Source organism: Lutjanus erythropterus, chromosome 1, assembly GCF_056507025.1.
Source record: "Lutjanus erythropterus isolate fLutEry1 chromosome 1, fLutEry1.hap2, whole genome shotgun sequence".
NCBI classification, from domain to species: domain Eukaryota; kingdom Metazoa; phylum Chordata; class Actinopteri; order Lutjaniformes; family Lutjanidae; genus Lutjanus; species Lutjanus erythropterus.
Genome location: NC_139317.1, coordinates 27,671,922 through 27,689,394, shown reverse-complemented (window position 1 = coordinate 27,689,394; position 17,473 = coordinate 27,671,922). Strand labels below are relative to the sequence as shown.

At 39.1% G+C, this 17,473-nt stretch overlaps 1 protein-coding gene across 1 annotated transcript in view; it reads left to right on the top strand.

Annotated features, from left to right (window-relative positions):
- csmd1b (CUB and Sushi multiple domains 1b) overlaps positions 1–17,473 on the top strand; it is a 228,740-nt gene that overhangs the window by 161,439 nt on the left and 49,828 nt on the right. Inside the window, exons 43-50 of the mRNA XM_084718622.1 lie at positions 431–502; positions 4,465–4,611; positions 9,719–9,907; positions 10,003–10,188; positions 11,549–11,746; positions 13,285–13,458; positions 16,001–16,174; positions 16,479–16,652. Of these exons, the coding sequence (XP_084574748.1) occupies positions 431–502; positions 4,465–4,611; positions 9,719–9,907; positions 10,003–10,188; positions 11,549–11,746; positions 13,285–13,458; positions 16,001–16,174; positions 16,479–16,652 (1,314 nt within the window). The remainder of the gene's footprint in view (positions 1–430; positions 503–4,464; positions 4,612–9,718; positions 9,908–10,002; positions 10,189–11,548; positions 11,747–13,284; positions 13,459–16,000; positions 16,175–16,478; positions 16,653–17,473) is intronic.

Sequence of the window (17,473 nt, the reverse complement as noted above, 5' to 3'; positions counted from 1 at the left end):
TCAAGATGACAGATAAATCAGATATTTTACTTTATTTAATAGCTGCTACTACATTTTAGGTCAATATGCAACTTCCCAAGCCACATCCAATCACTGAATATGTATTAATTGGTATAAACAAATACATATTACAGGCCAGATTTGGTCCATGGGCATTAAGTTTGAGTATCCCCAGATCCTGTCTACATAAAATGTGTCATAGATTGTATTCACAGTGTATGGAAGTGCTGGTATATGATATGCAAAATACTCAATATGTCAAAGTAATGTTTGCAAGGCTGTGTATAATATATATGTGCATTTGCCCTTTGTGCATAAATATGCATAAAAGTGTGTGCATATTCCCTGGTATTTGTTTGTATGTGTTGTATACAGTTTATGTTGCATATTGTAGCTTGTTGGTTGGAAATAATTTTGTCTTCTTTCACAGGTTACACCATTAACATCTATGTAGAGATGTTTCACAGTGAGAAACAGTTTGATGAGCTGGAGATTTTTGATGGTATGCAAAGCTTTCCCTCTCCACACATACAGCTAGACACACACAAACACACACATACTCACACACAACGTTAATTCATGTTTGTTTATGAAAAGTAGCACTACAGTTAATAAGATGCACAACTCCTAATTCTCATTTGTGCTGTTTCCCCCCCAGGAGTTCCAAGTAGGTTGTGTATCAGCAAATGTAAAAATGTTTAGATTTCTTCGTGTTTATTTCTTTATTTCTTTATTTATATGTATTTACATTGTATATTAAGAAGTTTACATAACTTTCTAAAACTATACTGAATTCACCCAGTAACACTTAAATATATTTTGTTAGAAGGATCAGGATCAGATTACCACTTCCTAAAGCCATTATGTGTGTCTGCCACATCTTAGTTTGTACAACAGCAAACATCATAACAAGCCAACAAAACAAAAATGAGATCTTACTTGCTTTTGAAATATGTGATTTGTATTGGAATCCACAAGCAGGGATGAGCATACTGTATATAGTACTATGTGTATCCCACTCAGCTCTGTCTATTTGTATTTATGTTGCCTGGTCCTATACAGACTGTGGCTGCCTTTGATGTTGCCAGCAGCAGTCACTGTAGAGTAGGCGGCTGTGGCTTTTTTCTGATTCCTCGTTGCATTGTTGAAAGGAACAAAATGTCAAGAGGTGTCAATAGTACAGCTGCCTCAATTTGTAAATGTTTATATAGACTATTTAAAGGATAGTTTTAATGAAATTGTCATTTGTATATTTAACAAATATTCTTTTTTATATTTTATAATTTTTTTGTTTATTATTTTTATAAAATATACATGAATGTATTTTTAAAAGCTCATAGATGCAAGATGCATCTTTCTAAACATGACCAAACTTAGTTCAGACAACAGACATTAGCACAGGTGGAGGTTTGTGGTCTGTAAACCTGATATGGAGCTAAGTAATATGCTTCAGTCAGAACACATGTACCTCAAGTAATTTGGAGGTACTTAGCAACTTAATGATGCTGTCATCCTCATGGGCTGCATGTCTCAGAAACAATAAAACACATTCTGACTCTTGCATATTGTTCATCTCTGTCTCAGGTGAGGCTACTAGTCATCTGGGAGATTGTAAGATTATTAGATTTCTTGAACCACTGATATACAAACATGAAAGAATTAATGTTTGTCTATTTTGTCCTTGTAATGTACCTACCCACCCCCCCACCCCCCCCAACAAACACACACACACACACACTGAATACTACAATCACAAAATTGCATATTGCATATGAATGCATATATAAAAGAACCTTGCAAATCAAGAGTGGATCAGCAAAGGTGGATCGATGCTTCATAAAACACAGTTCCAGCTGCTCCTGCACCTAAGCTGGTGCTTTGCATTCCTTTGGATCCCATCAGCAAAGCCGAAAGGGGGATTCTGATGACTGGGCAATCCATCATCTCCATACTTTATGCCCAAGCTTGCACCCACTCCAACCTCAGTCATGTGTGAGTGAGGAAACAATACGAAAGCTGGCAATTATGGGTTTTAAATCCCGTCTGATTGTCATGGGAAAGGGGCGCCACAGGTCAGCATTATTGGTCGGAGGGATCATTATGTCCCCAACCTCACCTTACTGGTCTTATCACTGGCATCAGCTTGACCTGATTATAACCAGGCGCTCTGCCTTCAACAATGTCCTCGCCACCATAAGCTACCACAGTGCAGACCGCAACATGATCACTCCCTTGTGAGCAGCAAAGTGTGCCTTCAACCACACATATAACATGACTCCAAGTTAAAGTGTCAACCCCAAGATTGAATATCCCAGCCTGGACTGGTTCAGCTCATACCTTCCAAGAATGGAACCAGCAACCGAGGCCAAGTGTGAAGCAATCTTCACAAGACATGTCCAAATGAAGAGACACTCACACTCACACTCACTAAGCAGCACTTAGAAGGGCTTGAAACACCACACAGTGCATCAGCAAACAGTGTGCCAATGATTACTGGCAACAACTGTGTGAAGTAATATAGCATTATGCAAAGTCTGGAAACATTTGTGTTGTGTGCAACAGCATCAAGAAGGTCCTTGATCCTGTTGTGAAAGGAATTGCCCCTTTGAAATCTCTGTCAGTGGAGAAGATCACTAACCGGAAGGAACGGATGGCCAGATGACTGGAGCACTACTGTTACTACCCAGCACTGTACCCCGTATGTGCCCAGTATGGAGGAGCTCAGCAAAGCCATTGATGCCCTCCCAAATGACAAAACACCAGGAAGCATTAACATCCCACCAGAAGTCATCAAGTGTGGAAAACCTACCTTGCTTTAACCACTGTGAGCTACTCTGTCTCTGCTGGGAGGAAAGTGCAGTCCCCCAAAACATGCATGTTGCCACCATCCTGACATTTGATAAGAACAGGGACAATCACAGGAATTGTAAGAGAGATCTCCCTTCTAAGCATCATTGGCAAAGTGTACGCAGACATCCTCCTAAACAAGCTGCAAATACTCGTTGACCATGTCTACCCAGAATCCCAGTGTGGCTTCAGAGCAGGCAGGTCGACAACCAACATGATGATCCATCCAGAGAACAAGACCAGCCCCTCTACATGATGTTCATTGACCTCACCAAGACCTTTGATCTGGTCAGTAGGAAGAATCTATTCAAACTTCTCAGGAAGATTGGCTGCCCCCATCAATCTCTTTCCATACCAACGTTAAGATTACAGTCCTGGACGATGGATCCTCCTCAGAACCCTTTTCCCATCAACAGTGGTGTCCAGTTGGGCTGCATACTCACATCAGCCCTCTTCAGGATTTTCTTTTCCCTGCTCCTGTCCTACATTTTTGACAGTGTCTATCTGCACACCAGATCTGATGGTAAGCTGTTTAACTTGGCACAACCGCACTCTAAGACCAAGATGAGGACAGTCCTCATCAGGAAGATGCCATTCGCCGATGACAGAGCCATAGTGGCCCACACAGAGGATGCCCCCCAGAAACTGGCTGATCACTTTGCTGACCCTTGCAAGCAGTTTGGGCTCAAACATAAGCTTGAAGGAGACCAACGTCAGTGCACAAGATATCAGTACTGCCCCTTCTTTTACAATTGACAATGTCAAACTGGACGCTGTGTATGAGTACACCCACCTGGGACTGACAATCATGAACAATCTCTCGCTTGATGATTAACTTGACAGGTAGCTCGGGAAGTCAGACACCATCATGGCTGGACTGACTAAGAGCATGTGAGAGAACAAAGCGCTGACAGAAAACACTAAAATCCGAGTCTATCAGGCTTGTGTTCTCAGCACCTTATTCTATGGGAGTGATTCTGGGACCAGGTATACAAGGCAAGAGCACTGGCTCAGTGTTTTCCATATGCAGTGCTTCAAGGGCATCCTCGACGTCAGCTGGCCAGACCATGTCCCACATAGCAACATCCTAAACATGGCAAAATTCTCAACATGTACTCCCTGTTGACTCATTGCTGCATGGGGGATGGGAGGCTGCTAAAGGAAATCCTATGTGGACACCTGACCACAGGCACCAGAGGAGTTGGTTGCCCCTTACTCTGATTCAAGGACTCCTGCAAGAGAGACTTGAAAGCCTGTGACATCTCCCCAGGCAGTTAAGAGGTTCTGACCAAAGATCATGACACCTGGGGTCAGTCAGTCTGCATGGGCAGTACAGATGCAGACATGTGGAGAAAATGAACCAAAGAAAGCGTGCTGCAGCAACCATTGCAATCCAGGCTCCCTCATTCATCTACATCAAGTGCAACAGAGACTGACACTCACACATTGGACTGTACAGCACAGCAGATGATGCCAAGACCTTTAGATCAACCTCAGAGGCTCAACAAGCTTGGTCTCCTCAGATTGAGCTGCTGATGATGATGATATAAGAACATAAAAATATACGGTATACTGTCAACACAACACATATTAAGTCTTGTTCACTTGTTTCTCTAGGATCATCAGGACAGAGCCCTTTGCTTGTTGCTTTAAGTGGTAACCACTCGTCTCAGCTGAACTTCACATCTAAAACAAACCAACTCTATCTACGATGGTCCACTGACCATGCAACCAACAAGAGAGGATTCAAGATACGATACTCAGGTATGTACAGTATCTGTCATTTTCTACCTTTCTTTTTGTTCATTACTCTGTTTCTAATTGTTACCATGCAACCAATATTTTCAGCAAACTCAAACACCAGCTATCTCCTTCTATTCCCTCTAACAGCTTCAACATGTGATACATAAGTCTGATTACTGGTCCTTCTCATTATTCCTCTGTATTTTCTTTTATTTAAATTAAAATGAAATGTAAATATGCATTGCTTACATGACAGGGAGAAAAGCTACAGGCAAATAAGGCTTTAACTCTGCCTTTACACACAGTACATGACATTTTACCCATGCTGCTTTGCAAATGTTGCCTGAAATGAATTGTCTCTACTTGCATGAATAACCAACCCCAACCTTCAACCTTTCTTGTCATTAAAATGAATGAAAATGAATATATCAAGGATGTAGGTACTAGAGCCATGATCATTTAGAGAACATTTCTAATTGGAAACGTTCTTTTAAATGCATCCAGCTAATTAAGAGAGAAAGAGAATTAGTAAGTCCAATTTGTTAATTTGACAATTTTGGTTCAGAGTGTATTATCTCTGCAGGTTCTTGCCAACACTGTGGTGTTCTGACCATTAGCTTTGTTCGATTTGGGTTGTGAGGGTTTTTTTTAGCTGCCCTTTAATCATGGGTTTTAACTTGTGAAAAATTTCTTGAAAATGACCACCAATCTCAGTCATAGAAAATTCAATTTACAGTGACACTGATCCTGTTTGGGCTTGAGAGGAGTGAGTCACAAGGTCAGTCTCCTGGCTCTCTCTACTGAAAAGAATGTGTGATATATTTTAGTTTGTGGGTTATATCAGCACAATGGCCTGAAGTAATGGTATTGTCTTTTCCCCATGGTGTTGTATTGCCCTGACAACGGCAGCTATACAGAGAACAGAAATTTATAGCAGAGATTTTTCACTTACAGTACACCACTAATGCTCCGGTGTGCTGGATATTGAAGCACCTCATACATATAATATAGTATGTATTCCATGTATGTTTATCAATTGCTTATATCATGAATGCCTTCTATGAAAGAGAAGGTTTACAATTTAGCTAAGGTAGCAATTAAGATTAAGACTAATGGGCGAGGAATGTGTTATGTCTATCAGGGTCCTCACAAATATAATATGAATTTGTGTGTATGTGTCGGTCTGTGCTGCCTGCAGTTTGCGCTGCATTTTTCTCATCACTCTTTACATTGTCCACACATACTTTAGCTGTGAACTGACCTTGGTGCCATTGTTCATCATTGTATCACATTTATAACCGTATATCTGCCGCCATTCTAAACGCAGCGATAGCCTCACTGCCTGTCTACATGCTTCATGGTGATTCACTTTAAAATTCCACACCTTTTTCTGTCTCTGTATCTCCAGTGTAAGCATGCTTGAATGTGTGTGGGAGGCAATTTGGTCAGGCTGTAAACAAGTATGGGACTTAATATGTTTTATGTATGTTTCAGCAATGGTGGTAGTATCAATAATATGTATCTCACATTATTATTTCACCTTGCAGCATATGTAAGAACACAGCTATTATATTTTTCACCTAAATATGTAAGGTTTTGTGCTAATCAGCTGAAGCTATTTAAAACTGATCCAAAGGCAAAATAAACAAGTTCGTCAGTATCTCAGGGAAGCATTGTTTTTGGTAGCTGTCACGGGTGGGTGAAAATAAGGCTTGATAATATAGCTGAAAAATGTATCATGATAAAATGTTTCATTTCAGTCAATATTGATAATTATTGGTCATTTTAATTAACTATTTTTAATGAATATCAGTAGAAAAAAGGTTGAATTTAAAAACTATTTTAAATTCAAACAAGTTACTTTGAATTTAAACACTTTATTCATCAAGGCACACATGTAATACACTTAGTAAACTTTACCAAAACACTGCCATAATTGTAAGCTGACCTGTCCTTCTTTTATTAACAATTTCCTTACTGTCTGTACTCATTTTCTCATTCCACACTGTCAACAGTGCGACCAAACAACACACCTGTCAAATGATTGGCTGTTTGCATGTCACTCATAGACTGCTCGATTATCAAGGGATATGATGGGCTGTTTATGAGCCAGGGCACATTCACTATGTGCTTTAATGGTGGTTTGCATTTAATGCATTTACGTGAAACTGTTGAACATTTAACTGAACAACTTTCTTATTGCTATTGACAAAGTGTCTGTTGGTATCACTATTGTTTTATTGCCCTGGCTGAGGTAAAAAGATTCTGACAAAATAAAAATGAAAGCAGTCAGCATAATTGTAAAGATAGGCATTTAGTTAACTCTTCAATAAACTAGTATACATTTTATAGTTTATATATCAGATTAAATTAGGGACATGAAATTACTTGGTTATTGCAAGAATAATAAGTAAATAGATATGCATTGATGGTGGTTGGATGCTGGAGTGAGCCAAGGCATTCACACGAAGCTGGCTGTCAAGCCAGTGGTACCAGCCACTGTTGTTCAGCCTAAGCAGATACGATGTAGATATTAGGCCGACTCTTATCTCTCATATCTGCTTTTTGCTCGAGAGAGGATTCAAGTTTGGTTTAAAGGTGCATTAGTTAGGTCAGAGAATGGTGTGTAAAGATCTTTGATGTAACTAGTAGCTATTTGAAAGCATGAACAGCAAGCAAGGATTGGACTGCTGAGAGGGTCATGACCTTCAAGATGAAACTGCCTAAACAAACCAGTGGGGCCAGCCAGAATTTGTTAATCGAGCAGAGGCAGAAATAGATACTGGTCGAGTCAAGACGCAGAGTATCTGCGCTTTGCTTTGGTGAGAGGAGCATTCAAAAAGCAGCTTTAAAAAGCTATGTTAGGTCAGGGCTAGAGAGTGGTGTCACCTCTCAGAGGAGTCTGTAGGTTTATGATGACACACCCTGATAGCTGATGCATGAACTAATGATCATTTAACATGCATTCTGGGCTTCCATAGGAAAGCTCTCTCAGCTTTTGGTACATAGTATATTGAACTGATTGGCTGACAAATGTCTGTTAAGAGTATGTATAATCTCTTAAAGTAACCAGAGCAACGGCACTGATGCTTTGTGTCATTTTAATGGTATAAATGACTTACTATGAGCGAGTGAGTCATGGTATAAGCGCAATAATATGCTCCAAGGTGCCCCAGTGTAATGTCTCTGCATCATCCATTATCCTGCAGCTGATGGACAAAGACACTACTAACTATTGCTATTTTCCAGTCTTGCAAAAGACATGTGATTTCACATCACATGAAAGAATTTACTTAAGCTTGTATCTGATTGTCCTGTTATTATGAGAACATACATCTGATACATTTGAATGATAGGAAATTCTCTACAAAACTTCTCTCTTCTTCTCTCTTTCCTACTGGGATTAATGAAGTCCTGCATCCATATTTCTGTCTATTGTAACCCAATTAAATACAGGTGTGAATTCTCCAACATTTAGTTTTTTTCTTCCAAAGATAATTTGATATTTTTCTTTATGCAGGAATTCAAATTTTAATGTGTCCTGCAGACTAGAAGGGAAGTAATTTCTACCAGACAGTCCCGTTAAAATTGCCAGTGCAATGCAGTATTAAACAACAACTGATCCTCTGATACGGAGGCCCTGAGATAAAATCTTGTCCAGGAGGAGTTTGTGCCCCTTTATTAAAATTGCAAACATGCAGTAGTAAGAAATGCAAGAACCAGGCCTCCATCCCCAGACTGAATATTTCTGCCACTGCAGAATTAGAGAGAAGTGCTATGATAAGATATAAAATTAGTGGTGCAGATAGAACAGATTGATTTTTCGAGCAGATTGAGTGAGCAAAAGAAAGGCCATATTTGTGTGAGAGAGACAGACATAAGATACTTTTTTGAAAAGAATAGGTATAAAGATAAAAATTAAAATTACATAGTGACTCTGTTGTCCTGACTGGAGTGGGAAAGTCATTCCTCCAATGTGAAACCAACAGGGAGAAGAGCCAAGACCAAGTTGAGCAATGACCACATCGGACAGAGGAGGGAGAGCCAAGTGGCCATGGTGGTGTGTTCTGCTGAATGTTTAGATTGTTCTCCATGATCTAGTAGTTACAATTTTATACTCAGGTCCAGGAAGCCAAAAACAATGCGTTACTTGGAAAGGCTCCAGAATTCAGTATTCTCTCTGCAATTGTAACTTGTTCACAGTGTGAATTGTTCTGTGTTGTCTAGACTCACAGACACTTCAGGCCGCAGATCACATTACAACTTAGGGGCAGACAGTGGTGTACGGGGAAGGCCCTTGGACTCCTGTCTCTATTTTGATAGTGTTTTTTTCTTGTTAAGCAACGTTTTACTACAAGCCAAGAAAAGTAGAAAACAGGCTGGTTTCAGTCCCACTTCCTGCATTACTTTATTCTGTTTACAAGGTTCAGTAGAAGATACGTCAGTTCAATTTATGTGAATTATTAACATTAAATACCCTCTGCTCCAGGCTGTCTTGAATGGACAGACTGTTAGAACTCCATTCACAAAGCAGGTATTTTAGGGTAGGACTGTGTTTTTTCACAATAAAAACTTTAGACACACCATCACTAAGACTTTTCTGATTCGCTTCAATCTACAGGCACAATCGGCACACATCATTTACTCAGTAACAATAATAATCAGCTTGTGGTGAAGTGTGTGCCACAGACATACACAGTGCTTGTTTTTATCCTGCAACAGAAAAGTGATGTATACTTGCAACGGTTTAGACCACAGAGCAGGTTACATAAGGGGTACATAAACAACACCCACCAAGAGTGTGTGAATTATGTCAAAAGTGGAGCCGGGCTCTATTAAATATATTTTCAATTACATAATTAAGTTAGAAATAATTTACTTGAAGGGTCATAGATGATAGTTGATAGGTCTTCTTTCTAAAATGCTTCTTAAAGAGAGCATCGGTGTTGTAATTTTTCCAGATTCACCTTTTTTCATTGAAAAACCCTTGGAGCTAACCTTCAATTGTCTCTCTTGCTAATTATTTTCAGCATATAAAATGAATTAGATTGGTCTGGTAATTTGTAGCGTTTCCTGTGAGGGGAAACACTTTTTAATTTAATTTTCCTTCCTCTGTGTCTCTCTACAGCTGCCTACTGTAGCATTAATGATCCTCCGCTGAACGGGGGCGTTGTCAACCGAACCAAACTGCGTCCAGGTAGCAGACTTCAGTTCTACTGTAACCGTGGTTACCGCCTGGTAGGCTCAAGCAACGCCACCTGCAGGCTTCACCCCAACGGGCTCTTCCAGTGGGACACGCCACCACCTTTTTGTCAAGGTAAAGGTTTTAAACACTTTTTACATCATCGAGGTGATGAAGAAAAAAGAAGGATTTTTACTTACTTACTTACATTTCTCCTTGTGTTGCCACAGCTATCTCATGTGGAATCCCTCAGTCGCCGGGAAATGGCAGCTTCCACGCCAACCAGTACACTGTTGGTAGCCAGGTCACCTACCACTGTAACCATGGTTACCACCTTGACCCTGGCGTTCAGATGACAGCAGTGTGTTTGGAGGACAGCAGCTGGAGTAATGTTGCCTCAGCTCCCAGATGTTTACGTAAGTGTTTTTTTTTTTTTTGTAACTACGATTTAAGGGCAGCAAAAGAGTATGAGTTGAATTTTAATTCAAGTTCCACTCACTAGCTATTTCTCAGAGCTTTTCACTTTATCTCACGACCTCCCTTTTGCCGTATTTCGGCTAGTATAGCTCGACTCGACTCTCCTGGCTTTCGATCCTTCTGCTTTGTTTTGCCACTGCCGATAGCACTCCCTCCCCCAATATAGGCAGAGCTAATCGTTATCTTGATGCTATTCCAGAGGTTGGGAAACTACACACATGCCCACACACACACACACACACACACACACACACACACACACACACACACACATGTGCTTTGATCTTGAGAAGCTGCAGTCTTTATTCACTGATAAACTGTGACCTAAACTATACATTTACTTTGGGTCCTGACAAGATCACTACTCACCTTTTCCTCTGCCCCGCTGCATTCACTGTCACTCTCTGCTGCTCGCTCTCTGTCTGTCCCTCAATCCATCAGTGGTCTGCAGTGTTTTCAAATCACCATTTAGTATTGGCAGGAGTCATGGTTGTCATGTTGTCTCTGTGATAACTGAGCAAAATCATATTTGCTGAGGAAGACCATAGTTAAATTACCTAGAAAAGCTAGCAGTGGATTTTAACTCAGGATTTTGTCAAGGTTCGTTCAAAGAGTATGACTGATACACACACTAAACAAGTTAGTATGCACAGTGTCTACTCTAAGGTTTCAAACAATGTTGATAAAAAGTAAAATAACTCTTATAGCTTCAAAATTGTCCCATGTTGCCAGTGTGTGATACATGACATTATATTTAAAAATATTATATATTTAAAAAAAATGTCATAAATCAAAATTTAAATCAAACTGTTGAACGAGGGGTGTTATTTATCAGATTAACTAATAATACAATTCATGGCTTTTGGAGGACCTGTAATGATGCAGACTTTAGAAAATTTAAATTTATATTATTTTATAAATTTTCTGTATAAAATTAAGTAAAAGATTGTGTGTAGAGAAAAGTGGGAATAATAATAATAATAATTACAATGAAAGAAAATACAAAAGAGGATGTTCCATTTAGACCTAATACTCACCGGAAATTGACAGATAAATTCTGGATTGGATCCTTACACAGTAAAATTTTACTTTGTGGTCCTCATAGGTGTCTAATGCCTAATGGCTATGACTTCTGATGACATTACCTATATATAACATAGATTTTTGCTATCAATAATTTATAGATTTTAAATTGTAAAGGCTTATGTGTCATTTAGTGCTGGCATGTATGTAAACTGAAAGCATACAGTAGTAAAAAAAAAAAAGAATATTTTAATTTGATGAAATTTTGTTTTCCAGCAATCCACTGCTCGAGCATTGAGGGCATCCTGTCAGAGCACATGACCTACCGCCTCCTCTCTGGTAGGCTGGGAGAGTTTGGTTCTATGGTGATGCTGGAGTGCTCAACAGGGTACTATTTGGGTGTGGGGCATCGGACTCTGCGCTGCCTTGCCAACGGGACCTGGGAGGGGTCAGATGACCCAGCAACATGCAAGAGTAAGTATTTATACAAATATTACCATCATATACAAATAAACACCATCATGGCTGTTCTATGAAAAATGAATCACAACTGCTACAGTCGAGATTTATTTTGTTTGAACTCGTCTGACCCCTTCCCCTCTGAACAAGATAATAAAACTCCACTATGATATTATGTTTTGTGTGCTTGGTCAACTCCCTTGGCACTCAGGGTGAACTATATTTATAAGCCTACACAGACTTAGAGGCATATCTAGGATTTTATGGCAAGATATTCCTTTTAAGCTGAGTTCATACACATAATCCGCATATATTCACATACATGAGTGCTTCACATTCTTTTGTGCTCCACACCGCACAGATCATTTTTACCTTTTTATATGATGTCAGATACTGAAATCAACGACTTTCGTGTATGGGGAAGAGAAACTATATAAACCAAGAGATAAAAAAGAAGCCCCATACACCCTCACAGCGACACACCTGCTTGAGTAGGAAACATATGCACACAAAAAGACTATCAAAAGAATAAAACTGCACTGCACTTGCTGCCACAACCTCTCGTGAATGAGTTATCAAAACAGCATACCAACCCTGGTACAGCTGGAAAAGTCAGAGAAAGTGTATTTCTCTGATAGAGTTAGCTTCTTTTGTGTCAGGGAAGCATGTGCTTTTCAATTTGGTTTGAGTGGAAGCATGGCCGTGTATAATACTGGCTGCCACAGGTCTAGTAGGTCTGATAGTAGGAAAAGGACAGCATAAGAGAGAGCTACCATCTGAGTGAGTGTGTGTCTGTTTATGCATTCCCCTTACTACTTCTTTTTACTTACTACTTCTTGTTCATTTCTTGGGACTGTGATAGCTATTTTAAGCAGAATGCAGCCTGTGCTTCCTAAAGTGGGGTATATGTGGGCAATAGTGGAAGATTGGTTTTTCGAATAGACTGTTACAACGAAATGTGCCTCTGCTGCTCATTTCGTAAAGAGAAGTTGTAAGAGTGCATTGTGACTTTGAAAACTTTCCAATAGGCTGCAGAATTTCTTAGTGTTGCATAATATATGACACGCCAATGAAAAAAGTAAAACGTGTACATTTGAAAGGTTTAAAGAAATATTGAAAATTGAAGTCTATCTCACATTAGGCCACTGGTTTTCAAACTTTATTTTGCTACATTTTCAAATACATTCTTCATTTTTTCATGATCCAGTATTTGAGTTGACCTACCTAACACTGCAGCAGCTCTGAGGGATTTGGCAATGCAACAGAGGTGTCTATTCTTCAACTTGGCCGATGGTTTGAAAACAGCGTCTCTAAAGATATTAGGGGAAAAAGGTCTTAAATCTTCTGACCTAAATCTAATTCAGCCATATCTTGTATTGAAAAACTAAATCTATAGAGTTAAAATTCGGTATGAGAGGCTGCAACAGCTTGGCAATATAATCCACTTCATATCCAGATTTTTGAAAACACAGAAAATAGTACCATAGTTTATGCAATATCTTATTTTCAGTGTCTCTCTGTAATAATCTCATCATATTCATTTAATTGTGTAGTCATCTCCTGTGGCGAGCTTCCTTCTCCTCCTTTTGGAACCAAACTTGGGACGCTGACTACATTTGGAGCGACTGCGATCTTCATGTGTAACCACGGTTACACGCTGGTGGGGTCACATGTGAGAGAGTGTGGCGCTAACGGGCTGTGGAGTGGTGCAGAGACCCGGTGTCTAGGTAAGGTCCATTAGATGTGATGGGATGTACAATGTGTTGGCATCTGTCCAATGCCACTGTGGGATAAAAGTGAGCAATCTGATCCGAGTACAACAGCTTGAATGGTGTGAATCCTTGAAACCAGAAGAAAGGACACATTTATCGGGAGTGAATTGTACAACTCGTAGGTTGTCATACAGTACAATCAAAGGCTTGGGCTCACCTTGCATTAAAGATCTCTTGTATCATTTTTGTACATTTCTGTATAACATCCAAGCTAATTAGTACTTATTATCAACAGTCAGGCTGGTTGGATTATCAATCTTATATAAAGGCCTGTATGTGCAAAATATTATAAGGCATATAATGAAAAATCTTTCTATTTTTCTGCCTTGAGCAGTGATATCACTATATTGTACAAGCGGTGTGTCAAGGACTTTTTATAAAGACTTGATTTTTAATGGAAATGTCTGAACATTTTATACCTACATTTTATTAATACATGGGGTTGCTACAGGTGCCTAGGTAAGGCCGTGGAAATTAGACCAGCAATAAGTAAGATAAACTGTGCACATGCCCCAGTAACTCAAATGATCTACTACTGAGACATTTTATTACTTAATATATTAAGGGCTTGATTTAGACCTTCAGTGCGCACTGACCAAAAATGATTAATCCTGATTTTACATGCACACTCTACTCCAGTGATTCGGCCTTGGAGCTACATGCCTGAATAAGATGCACATTTTATGTGATGAATGTATAAATCAAGGCGTGTCCACCTTCACATTATTATTCTGCGATTGAAAGGGTGGGCAAAATATACCCATAACTTGATGTAAGAAGAGTTACTAAATCACAGTTTTAACACTGCTACAAATGTGGGTCTTATTTAGTGAAATTTAACATCAGAATGTTGTACATTACAGGTGATAAAATATGATTTTCATTTAACCTAAAGTGAATACCCTTGATAGTATGATTGTAATTAAGCTACATGAAGTGAAGTTTTATGTACCCTTTTTATGTACCCTTTTAAAGGTGAAATATGTGTAAGTGTCAACTGTCAGTTGTCTGTCAGTGTAAAGCTAAGCCTGCTGCCCTGAAAAGAAAAGTGTTCAGTGACTGCCTGCCCTACTGTCTGGAAGATTCCATTAATGTATCACACAATTGAACAGTTACAAACATCTGCTCTTCTAAAAGACTACTTTTGACTTTTTACAGTGAAATAGACACTTCCTCATTCGACAAACACTTGACGTTAATTTTAACTCTAATAAACATGAAACAGGCAAACAAACAGAAGTCATGTTGGCCCGAAATGCTAAATGAAATGTTGTCAAAGAATATTATTTTTATATTATTGTTATTATATATTGCCAAAAATATTATGTGTAGAGCCCCTGGCGGTCTCATGCTGAATATAAAAAAATCAAATGTTTTGTAATGAATAGATTATACGGCCAATTATTTTCATACTGGAGCACTTGTATTTATTTTAACACTGGTATTGAAAGTTTTACAGTCCCTTTACACCTCAAATCTAGATTTTATGGAATTTTGTTTAATTTTTTTTTGTTTAAATCATGTTTCTCTTTAAAGTAGGTGAAACATTTACTCCTCAGTTTGGAAATGCTATAATTCACAATAGTTCATTGTGTAACATTTCACACATTCCTCTGTGTATTCAGGAGGCACAATTATTGATGACACAGTAAATCACAATTTGCTTCAGAAGAACTCTGACATGTTTACTGCTGTAAACAGTTTTGGAATTCACAATAGAAACCCTTTATATCTGCTGTGTTCTAGTAATTTAATCAAATTAGACATAGAATGATTTTGAGTAGATGGTGTGTAGAAAAATACAGTGTAAATATCTGCATTAAATCAGCCGTAATCTCCAATGCATTTTGCAAAATAATCAATTTCCAAGATGCCAGTGTTTGCAGCATTAATCACCATTTGAGCAAGTGTATTAGATTATTTAAGAAAAATCTGTATTAAATGCCCGACGGATCAAATAGTACTGGGCCGCAGTCAGTGGGTCCATGAGGCACAGAAACACGAAGTGAGCGATTGATTGTGAAACGTGGGTGATTAGTCTCTTAATAGCTGAAATGGTATTGAATACAATGTAATGATTCTCCACACCTCAAGCCCATAAGATGTGTCCTGCAAGTTATGTGCTCAGGTTTTCAGAAATCATGAAAGGACGTGGTGCTTCAAGGCCGCTTGGAGAACACAGACAAATCGTTTAAAATGTGCTGAATTTTACAGACCGTTTGTGCATCTGTAGTTGGTTGGGACTGCAGTCACAGAGCTGTGCCGTCTTTGAACATCGATTTATAGATGCACTGATGATGTCACTCTCCCAACATTCAGTTGCAGTTTTGAGACAGCACCTTACCACTTTATTTGACAGCCTTAACTGCTGGAACAATAAGCAGACTAAATGTTTTATGGTTATAACTATGGGAACATTAGTGGCTTTAAAGCCCATGATAGGTTTAAGTTGTTTTCCATTAAACAACATTAATCTCTATCTCTTTGTCTCTTCTAGCTGGTCACTGTGACTCTCCAGATCCTATAGTCAATGGCCACATTAGTGGAGATGGCTCTAGCTACCGAGACACAGTGGTGTACCAGTGCATGTTAGGTTATCGACTAATCGGCACATCAGTCAGAATCTGTCAGCAAGATCATCGTTGGTCTGGAACAACACCTGTCTGCGTCCGTAAGTACTTTAAAATATCAAAACCGTTCAGTTCATCTGCATTTCATGATGATTTATTATTTTCTCTATTTAATGTGAAAAACTAAATGGATTTTCCTATATAAAGTAAATCCATTACCCACAAAAGTCTGGAAAGAAATCGCACATTTAAATTGTTGTTTCAATGACTATCTCTGCAGCATCCATATGTTCCAGCAAAAAGCTGGAAATATTACAAAATATCAAGTGGAAAATGCCACAATGCTGCACATATTACTTTTTCCACACCTCCAGTTTCTCATCACACTTCTCTCCACTCCTTCAGCTATTACTTGTGGTCACCCTGGCAACCCAGCCAACGGACGGACCAATGGCAGCGAGTTCAACCTCAATGATGTTGTCAACTTCACCTGTAACAGAGGTTACGTCCTCAGTGGAAATGCTCGCGCTCAGTGCCGACTCAACGGACAGTGGAGCAGCCCCCTGCCTGTCTGCAAAGGTCACAAACATGAGTATTAACACAGAGTTACAGACTTATACCCGTGTACATCACTGTAAATGCTTCAGTGGAATCGGCTCTTCAACTGAAAATACACTGGAGAAAGATGGTTTTTCTTCTGTTTCACCTCTAGTATATGTCAGAGGGATATTTTGGATTATTTTCAGTGGAGTTGTATGGAATGCTTATCAATAGTAAGTGTATTAACTATTAGTATATGGCAGTCAGCACACACCCAGCCAGGAGAAGCAGAGAGGGGCACCAGAAAGGAAGCTAAACAATGTGCTGCTGTGGACAGGGTCAGCAAAAAAAAGGTATTTTAGACATTTAAAAAATGTTTACCTAAAATAATGCCATCTGACAGACTCTCCAAACCAACCAAACTCAGTAGGCAAAATTAGAAATTTTAACTTGCAAATTCAAGAGTTGCTTGTCTACTGCTTCCTCGGTCTCATAGTTTGTCTTGTGTTATTGTGTGGCTTCTGTGTTGTGAAAGGATTCACTAAAGTCACACAACAACACAAACAAACTAACAGATCGAGGCAGTGACAGGCCAGCAACTCCCGTGTTCTGATAAGCAGAATTACTGATTTCACCAATGATGTTTGGTCGGTTTGGAGAGAGATATTTAGAGATATTTGGCTGGTCAGAATAGGTTGTCTGACAGCAAAGTAAAACAGAGAAAATATTCTAAATATAGTGTACACTTAAAGTGATTCTGATTTTTTTAGGTGGATTTTTTTTAAGTGCCTTTTGTTGCTGACCCTGTCCGCAGCAATTCATTACTTTTTCTTGTTCTTAGAGGGATAGTTTGGATTATT